The 10,286-nt window shown below is 36.7% G+C and overlaps 1 protein-coding gene across 1 annotated transcript; it reads right to left on the minus strand.

Moving 5' to 3' along the window:
- Positions 1-248: 248 nt before the first annotated feature.
- On the minus strand, positions 249-9,515 carry LOC125875794 (autophagy-related protein 11). Its single transcript, XM_049556829.1, has 5 exons — positions 7,831-9,515; positions 4,966-6,643; positions 3,502-3,719; positions 1,285-1,498; positions 249-912 (listed from the first exon to the last, which is right to left on the minus strand). The coding sequence occupies exons 1-5, from the start codon at positions 8,772-8,774 to the stop codon at positions 499-501; spliced, it is 3,468 nt and encodes a 1,155-aa protein (XP_049412786.1). The 5' UTR covers positions 8,775-9,515; the 3' UTR covers positions 249-498.
- Between the last annotated feature and the right edge of the window lie 771 nt (positions 9,516-10,286).

Consider the following 10,286-nt stretch of genomic DNA (forward strand, 5'->3'; position numbering starts at 1 on the left):
TAGAATCAACTCGGTAGTAGGTACTTTACCCTCGAAATACTACTTAGTTAAATCCCAACGCAATATCAGACAACACCCAAAAAAAAAACATCAACCACCACAGAATACAATGGAATAGAGAAACTCTTGGTAGAAAGCATTTGCCCTAAACTAGGCTCTACACATCACGTATCTGCACAACGCGGATCAATAAATTTCGAACACATAATGCATTAAAAAGAAGAAAAAAATTCAAGACAAGCATGAGCTATCATCAAACGTTTGATCAAGAAACTAATAAAAGAAGGATGAATATTCACAGAATTTTACAAGTCTATAAGAAAAAAGGCATTATATACACAGGAAGAAGAAGTCTGATTGATTTTCACCATCAGCTGTACAATGGGAAATCAAGCAAAGAATCCCTCTAAAGAAAAAGAGTGATAATTAAAAAACTATATAAATCATTCTGTACAATTTTGATTTCTTCCCTCATTTCTTTCATTTCCATTCATGAGATCAGGAAGGAGGTGGTGAATGAATGGTGGTATCAGGTAACATGGCTACTGTCACGACGAAGTATTCACAGCCAACAGGAAGACCATACGGGTTCATAGTTGATCCTGAATTCAAGGACAAACGACTGGTTCCTGTGTCAGAAGTCAGTATATCTAAACGATCTCTATCATGGTCAGCTCGAACTGATGTTGAGGGTGTCGACCTCACAGTTTGTCGTTCAATATGCACAACCAGCCCTACAATATAGCTTGGACGATTTGGAAGATGGTCAGTAAACAGAGCAACAGATTCTGCAGAGAGGTAGTAATGAGGGCAGTTTCGATTGATAGCTTCATAGTTTCCATTGGAGTTGAGAACAAATGCTGCAATCTCATGGACTTCTAAACGCCCAAACGATATCTTCTCTTTGTTTGCCTGATGAACAATTAGGAAAGTATAAGTAGCAAAAACAAAGAAACTTTAGGTCACTCCCAAAACAGAGATATTACTACGCCCAAAGAGGGAACACTTACCAAAACAATAACCAATCCAAAGGGAGAACCTCAACAGTAAGTCTGAAGAAGATTTTAACCCCAAAAAAAAAAGAAGTTTGAAGAAGAAAGGTAATTTATAATTGTAAAAATAAAAAAGAGATCCATAGCATTTCCAAAACATTTGCTTTAACTTGACGTAATTCAGGTGTTAATGTAACTGAAGATCTCAAACATAGACAAACCAAAGTGGAAACAAATCGCTTTAGCAAGGGCACATGTATATAAACAGAATACAAAAAGCTATATCGTTTACCTGCTTCTCGTGTTGATGCTTATTGTAGAGGGTGTTAACCAAATCTTTCTTTTCTTCCAACTCCTTTGATACCTGCTTATTCGCAGCATCAAATTTGGAACATTTATCAGCCAGCTCTGCTCGATGCCTTGATAATGTACCAACTTTATCAGCAAGTACCCGGATGCATTCCCGAAATTCAGCTGAGCCATCCTCCTCTTTTTCATTTATTGAACTAAAAACAAATCAATTTAACTTCATCAGCCAGTGTTAGTGAAAAGAACGCATAATATAACCATTGGTTTTTATTCCAATCCACCAGCAAACCAACAGACTTCACTTCACTAATAAATGATTATCATTGTCCTAATACTGTATCTTTTTCTAATCCAAGAGATAAATGAACTTGAAGAAACTAACATGTCATAACATCAACAAGTGTTCCCTAGTTATGTTTAGTTCTCTCTTTTTAGGGGGCAGAAGATGAGAAATGTCATAATATCAGCAACTGTTCCCTAGAGATGTTCCCTCATTTTAGGGTGGGGGGAGAAGATAATTGTTCTATTTATTCACAGCCTCTCTATCTCTAAGAGGACTACCCTACCCAGACCCCACATGGGGGTTTACACTGGGTATGTGTTGCTGTTGTATTCACATTCTAGCTCCACTTGTTCTGTTCTTGGCAAATACAAGCATGTCAGTTCTCTAACTCTCACCATCATATTAGAGCAAGATTTTTGAAATTAGTAGTTCTCAAAAATGGCAAAAAATTGAGTACTCCGTATCGTTTTATCCCACAAGTGGAGTTTGGGAGGGTAGTGTGCACGCAGACCTTACCCCTACCTCGTGGAGGTAAAGAGGTTGTTTCCAATAGACCCTCAGCTCAAATAAAGAAAAAGAAAGCATTTTGAAAAAAGAAAGCAAAGAAGTGAAGAAGCCATGACATATACTAAAGAAAGCATTACAATGCATTTGGAAAGAAAGGAACAGTAACATCAGCTAAAGAAACAACAAATAGTAACAAAAATAGAAGAACAATAAACTACATGAATAACACTAGCACTACTAGTATGAAAAAAGAAGCAGATACGGTGCTCAATATTTGGATGAAGTTGAAAAAATAGTATTTAAAATTGAAGTTGAAAACGAATATTTGGAAGCTGAAAGTGCATTGGAACATGAATTTCACTTGGAAATTGAAGAAGCAACGGGAAAATTTTGACACAGCATAAAAAAAGGAAACTAGATTTTTGGTGCTTCATGTGCAAGTGTTGAGGTGAAGATGTAATCACCTCCTCCTACATTGTCCTGCACCCATCTGTGGTGTGAGACTTTAAGATGGTTCAGGATGCAATAGGTAATGTCAGGCACAGCGGAGGAGGCACTCTCCAGTTGAAAACTCAGGAGGAGGAAATGAGGTTGAAGAGCACAGGATGTTACCTCACCAGCACTCATTTTGATGGGGTGAAAGGAAAGAAATAGGAGCCTTTGAGGGAATAGACAATAGAGAATGACTATACTTTTGAGGAACAACCTTCTCATTCCTAGTTTCTTTTTTTGTACATTCATGAGGTTCTATAGTTTTATAGAAGATTGGATGTCGTTCTTAGAAAATTATATTCTGTTGTAGATTCATTATTTTTTGGTATATTACTTCTATGAGGGATTCTTCTCATTTCCCCAGACACTGGGGGAATACATTTGTTTGTTTGAGGGATTTTTCTCATTACTAATAAAATTATTTACCTTACCAAAGAGATATGTTTGCAACAAAGTACCTCAGCCACTTTGCACCAGCATACTATAAGATTACAAAGTTGATAGGATTAATATAATTAGTGTGCTATACACATACTCCATGAGGGAAATATCAGAAAAATCTAGCGAGTAAAGTTTACAATGATTTACTGCATTAGTCTCGGAACTCAATTGATGAATTGGATTTTTTAACCTTCATCTATGTACTTGTTTATCATTTTTGGTTGGACAAGGAGAGTTGAATCAATTATTCAGATAATGAATTAGCAGAGCACAATTGATTAATTAACTAAAATGGGGTTATTCTGTGAACTCTGCACTTGAGCCATGTTCACACCTATTGTTATATTCCAATGGATCTTGCATCTAAAACATGTATCAACATCAACAATTAGAAGGTATTTACAAATAAGTAAGTTCCTGTCATGCATCACAAAATGTCGCGTCAAGTAGGGTAAAGATATTATGGCAAGAGCTTACTTGGATAAAGATTGAGATAATGCACGCAAGGACTCGGCCAAACTAGCCACACCACCGGACAAAACACATACTCTCAATCTTTCAAAGAGGCCACGCATTTTGACTGCAGAAGCACGCAAAGCGCTATACTCAGAGGCTCTTCTATCAGCTGCACACAGATGTGTTTGAGCTTCCTCTCTTGCTTCATGAAGGCAATTTTCTAAATGAGCACAGTTCATCTGCAAATCAACAATGGAAAAAGATTAAGAAAAAGTCATTAAATAAATTAGCTTATCCTGAGATAACAATTGCAGTGATACAGCTGATCATACCAGACAGGCTAATTTTCTATGTCTATATATATATATAAGGATGGGAATGGAAATGGTGATGTGGCACCTTATATCAGAATCTCTATTTATCTTTTTTTCCACTAATTTTTGAATTTCTTTCCTTATTTATGTTTAAAAATATGCACAAAATTAAGTAATCTTTACTTGTTTCTTTCCTCATTATTACTATATATATATTTTTATTTTTTATTTTTTTTTCCAAGAATACCTCCTATTGGTTTCTTTTCTTCCGGTTTTTTCCTTCGTAACTTCCACCATTTCATGCTCATTGTTACTATTATTTATTTCTTTCACATGTTTCATAGAGTTTCAAACTTTCCCAAGTTCTTAAGAGTTTTATGTGCAAACTGTGCACAAGTACATAATGCTTCTCCCGTTCTCAATAATTCTCTTTCTTTCTAGGTTGGTCTTTAAGGCATCTCCTCATTCCTCAAGAGCCATCTAGCTTTTCTTATTTTGTTCGACAGTTATCAGAAGAAAATAAGAAAGGCAACCCCCAAACACAGTAAAAAACGAACACACTAGTGGCAGAAACTTGCTCTCCAACTATGTTCAATTCTCCACTCCTTCATGGAGAGAGTTTCCAATTTTATGTTAATTCAACCATTCATAGAGAGGCCCTGCAGTCAACTTACTTCAATAAGCACCAACAAATAGAGGATATGGGTCGGCCTACCACATATTGAGACAAACCCACAAATCATACAGACATCCATTTAGCATCCATGCGTAAATGTTTCCCCCGGAGCACCAATTTAGATAGATAACCTAATTCCTTGGCACTAATTATGTAAATACATCCGTAAATTATCCATAACCATGAGGTCTCGTTCAAATCCTAATGGGCACAACATTAAGTGATTTCTTCATATGTGTCCAAGCTTTGGGAGGTAGAAGGGCATCTATTCTTGCACAAGAAGACACGTCAGTTACTTTGATCCTCCTACCAACTGCTCTTAGAGAAAGTTATAACCCAGAAAATACAAATTATATGGAAGACAAACTATGGAGGCTATAACTCTGTACGAGTCAACATGAAGATTATACTTTCAGGAATATTGTAATTCTCCAGAGATTATGATAATTCCAAGCAGTTACCAGAAATTTAAAAGTTTGGGAAACTAAAGAAAACCTGAGATTCATCAAGAAGCTTCCCTCTGATCTCCAACTCCCTCACCCGCTTGGCTATCTCCTCAGTTAAGGATTTCACCTTGCTTTCACTTTCATCCAGTAGCTTTGATTTATCAGCCAGGTCACCTTGCAACTCCAGGAGAAGATCCTCTCTAGCTTTAGCATCCAAACCTTGTTCAGCAGTTACTTCAGAAGGTATGTCAGTCTGAGCCTGGGATATGCTCACAGCCATGGAACTTGTCGCAAGTGCCATATCTCCACCAACCAATGTGGTATCTTTCTTGTCTTTCGCGGGAAGGTTCTCATGCTCTTCATCACGGTGTGGATCTAGCATAGATGAATCCAACTGAGGATTAATCATACCAGAGGAATCTGTCATATTGTCATCTAAGCCTTCTTGTTCCTTGATTTGTTTAGAGCCAGGTTTTATATTTGATGAACTAGAGGCACAAGAAACCTCATCCATGACTTCAGCAGGCATACAAGGCATGTGAGCGTCTCCAACACCTGACACATCTGATTTGCTGTCATCATTCTTCACAGCTGAAACAGTTAAGTTAGATACACCCTCATCAGCAGAATGTGTGTGCCCTTGCGAGTAATGATCAGACAATCTCTGTTCCAACTCCTGAATCCGTTTTTCATAAGATTCACACTGAATTTGCTTCGCCTTAAGCATAGAATGGAGGTGTTTTTCATACTCTTCTTTATGATGTAGAGCCTCAGAGGTTTTCTCTCTTGCTTCTTTTAATAAACTATCAATTTTACTGTCATCAAGTGATTCATAATCAAATTCAGGACAGGTGGAACACATAAAGGCTATTTTAGAAGCAAGTTCAGCCCTCAATTTTGCATTCTCCACTTCCATTTTGCTAGTTCCAGCAATATCCAGAATCTCTGAGCCCTGAAGTAATTCCTCACAATCAAATTTCTCAGTGAAGTCGGTAATCTCAGCTTCCGGTAACTGAGAACCATCATTAGACATGGAAAGTGGACTCTTTAAGGTCCCATGCTTTTCACTTCTGGAAGAGAGTCCCAATAGATACTCAGGAGCATAGCGATCTATTTCTGAGATATCAACGTCGAGCAATTTAGTGTCAAAAGGAGTTATATTGACATCACAGTGGTTAGGGGTATCATACAGTCCCATGGAAGCCAAAATATCCCGGGGAATGTATGTACTATTTATCCTCAGAAACTCCTCTCTTCTACGAACTTCTGCCTCCCTCCTGGTTGCAAGCCGTTCAGCTAATTGCCCAGCCATTCCCATATATAGTTTCATTGCAGCTTTTCTTCTTACCACTTCGGCAAGGCATGCCCTGTATGCAGGACCAATCCCTCGGACCACTTTTAAGTGCTCGAATAAATCACTTTGACGCCTCAAAGCTTCCTGGAAAACAGCAAATTTGCATCGTATATCTTTGATGGTGTACTGGATATATGCTACCTTTTGCATGTAATTATGAACAAGAATGTTCATTTCATTCTTTTTATCCTTGCAGAACTCAACCAAATTGGAGATTTCACCATCACAAGCCTGCATCTTAGGAAGGTAACTTTTCTCATGGCATTCATACATCGGTCCCAAAGCTGAAACAGCATCATGTGGACGGAGGGAAGATGATAACTGATTGGTCAAACAGTCATCCACAAGCTTTTTGACCATATTCACATCCTTGCTGCATATAATGTTAACAGAATTTCAATCATTAAAAGGCAGATAAACAGCACATTAAAAGCGGATTTTGTAGTCTTTCTTATCCAAGGAAAAAGATATTGACTATATCCAGGTAAAGACACGGATGTACTTAAACCAATTATTTCAATGGCCATCCTACAATCTTTTAGACTTCATGGTTAAAAATGACAAAATCTTTGTAAATATCCTGAACACCTTCTTACATGTTCCATATTACTGGATGTAGACAACCCAGAAAGAAAAACATATGAACTACAGATGTATTTTAACAAATTGTATAAGGAGTTGTCAGATATCAACTACCTTCATCTCTGAAACGTGTGGACCACCCACTGGAAAAAATTCCTTCGTCAAAACTAATGATCAGACTAATGCGTCAGCTTAAAATGAGGATGGTAAAATGTACTAAAAATCTGAGACCTCATTTATAGAAAGGTCAAACTTGGAACTCAAACAAGACAAAAGAACAACGAATGAGAGTGCTCAAGAACTTCCAAATCAGATTGCACCCCTTTTCTTCACATGTGACTTCAGTTTTATCTCATTTGAGCTATCAGCATAAGCAATATGACATCCTCAAGTAACTAGCATAGACAGATATTACTAATCTAAATCCGGATGAAGCCCCATGCTGCTATTGCAACACTGGTGAACACAGGAATGGAAGTCCTTACTAGTTGGAACAGATTATGACAAAATTCCTTCCTTGCCTACTAGATTGTTGTTACTAAAGAAGTTAGTTTATTACTACAGAGGTAAGTGTATTGAACTAAAAGTAATTAAGTTACTGAGATGCTGTTAACCCAAAAGACTTACAAGGGTGTCAAAAGGCCAAGGAAGTATCACTTGTTTTACATATTAAAACAAGTGCCAAAGAAGTATCAATAACATTTTTTATAGCAAAAACGACTTTAAATTCATTACCAGAATATCCTTTTCTACAAGTATAATTCATCACCATAACCTACATGTACCAAACAGAAAACTGTCCCTTGCAAAGCCTCTAAATCAGTAGATTTGCACAGCAGACAAGCAGCACACAGATATATTGGCAGTTACGCAACACATGCAAATTATTACGATTCATGGATACACGTGCTGAGGGTGAGCGAGGGACAAGAGGAGGCACAGCAAGAGCAACAAGAGAGGAAGAGGTAGAAAACAAACCTCAAAGCCTGCATTATGCTTTTCTGCTCACTGACATACTTCTGATGGTCTCTGATAGCTAGTTCAACTTCCCTTATAAGATGTGAAACTTTTGTAGAAAATAAATGCTTGGCATTGTGCTCTAGCTCTCCAAACTCGAGCTTAAATTCAGACACTTTATTCTCAAACTGCCTGTGGGAACTATTACAATCATCTGCCAACTTCCGCAAGTTCTCTTCTTTCACAAAATCCAGCAAACACTTGCGGTTAGCAGTCTGCAAAGCAGCATGAAGTTTGCAAGCCCTCAACTTCTCTATATCCCTTCCAAAATTATTCAGCAAGTTAGTATGGCTACGATATTGCTGGGAGTAACACTTCAAAAAGTCATTGTAATTTTGAAGTATCATCCCATAGAAGTGATCCAGGTTGCCCCTAGCAATCCCTAACGCCCTCTCTTGCACTTTCTGCTCTCTTGAAAGCCTCTCACAAATGTCAATTCTCATTTGGGAACGGCTGTAAATGGCATGACCACGTTGGAAGTGGAACCTGAATTGTCTCTCATAAGAAGGCAAGGCTTTTAAGGCAGGGTCTGTAGCATCATCCAAAGGGTGGGGGTCATGAGAGGACAATGGTAATGTAGGATCAAGAATATCAATCATCTCAACTTGCTCGGGTAATGGAGGTGGCGCATTGCTTCTCATTCTAGCTTTATTAAACAAGATAACTTCCCGGTCATCCGATGGAAGCTTGTAAGTAGAAAGGGGACAATGCAATTCAAGTTTCACATCTAAGCACAAAAGAAGCTGATCACCAACAGGAATCCCAGAAACAGACTCTAGGTATTGCTGGACAGCATCAACAAGAGTATATTCATCACAATTCAGTTCATATGATTGCCCATTCTCAGCAATAAGAACCAAAAGCTTCCCTACTTGTACCACACCAGATGAAACATTTGAACTCATTGTATCCCTCAAAAACTCAACCAAACAACCAGAAGAAAGTTCCCAAATCCTCAAGAATTTACCCAGCAAATCTCCCAAACCAGGTGTCAAAATGCCATAACCCCAATCTAAACCACTTTATGAATCACAAATTACTTGAAACTGGGTAAACCCAAAAGGGATCTCCTCAACATAATCAAATTCTTATATCCTTCTCAAATCTACTAAAACCTCCCAAACAAGACCCCAATTTTTCAAATATCTTCCAACAAACACACAATTTTCAGCAGACCCACAAACGAATTCAGCAACGAAACTCCAAAATCTCAACGACCCACTAACCAATTCTTCACCAACGTCCAGATTTCAAGCACAATCACAGATAAAACCCACCTTTTCAAAAACCCCACCTCAACAAACTCAAAATTCTCAGAAAACCCAGATGAAATCTACGATTCTTCAACCCAAACACAACCAAAAAAAAAAAACAAATAAAAAAAAACTGTACAGAATATGAAAAAAAGAAGAAGCAATTTTTAAGAAAATTAAACTACAGAAACCAACAAATAGATTGAGTAAGAACAAGTTTAACACAAAACCCAAATATTTTTTCCTTTTAACAATAATAATAATTCTTTAAAGGGGTTATCTGGTTGCTTGGTTCTGTGTTTTCTTGTTCTTCTAGACAAGTTCTGGCTCAAAAAATTGTTTGTGGGTAAAATTTTTTATAGAAAAAGAAGAATCCTTCAATAAGAAGGAAGTGTTTAAGCAATGGAAGTAGAGAAGTTGATGAGTTCTTCAACAAGATTTATAAAAGAAAAAAAAAAGAGTCCTTGTAGAGAAAGAAGAGGTAAATTTCAGCTGTATTTTAATTTTATTTTTATTAATAATTAAAAAAAATGTTTTGTATTGATATATGTATGTATGTATGTATAGGTTGTATATAATTCAAGTAATTTTTGTAAAAATTAAAAAAATTATTTATTTAACCATCAATAATTGTGGAGTGTGAATTTACATTAGTACCCTTGGTATTGTAATTTTTTAATAATTTTTTGGACTTTGGATATCCATCCATCTATATGGTTTTGTACCATGAAATATTCTTCATTTAATTTTCTAAATATTTTGTTAATATATATGTGTATTAGAAGTATTTTTTTAATCATCTACTCAGTGTAATTTTATAGATGGGATCTGATGAGGATAGTGTGTATGTCAGTACGTGAATCTTATTGTTATCTTAAGGAGGTAGAGAGGCTCGATTTATGAAAAAAAAAATCAAAGCAGTTTGAAAGAAGAAAATATGATTGTGTAGAAGGAACAACAACGGAGAATAGTATGATTATGAAGCATAAGCAACACTAGGTAGTGATAGAAATCGAAAAATAAGAAATTACTATGAGAATAATACTAATATTATTGATATGAAAGGAGAAGCAGATGTGATGCCTTGAGTCCAAATGGCCACCAAACATATCTTATGAGAAAGCGAGACAGCGTTCAACTATCTATTAACTTTTTATTCTAATT

Source organism: Solanum stenotomum, chromosome 9, assembly GCF_019186545.1.
Source record: "Solanum stenotomum isolate F172 chromosome 9, ASM1918654v1, whole genome shotgun sequence".
Classification (NCBI taxonomy): domain Eukaryota; kingdom Viridiplantae; phylum Streptophyta; class Magnoliopsida; order Solanales; family Solanaceae; genus Solanum; species Solanum stenotomum.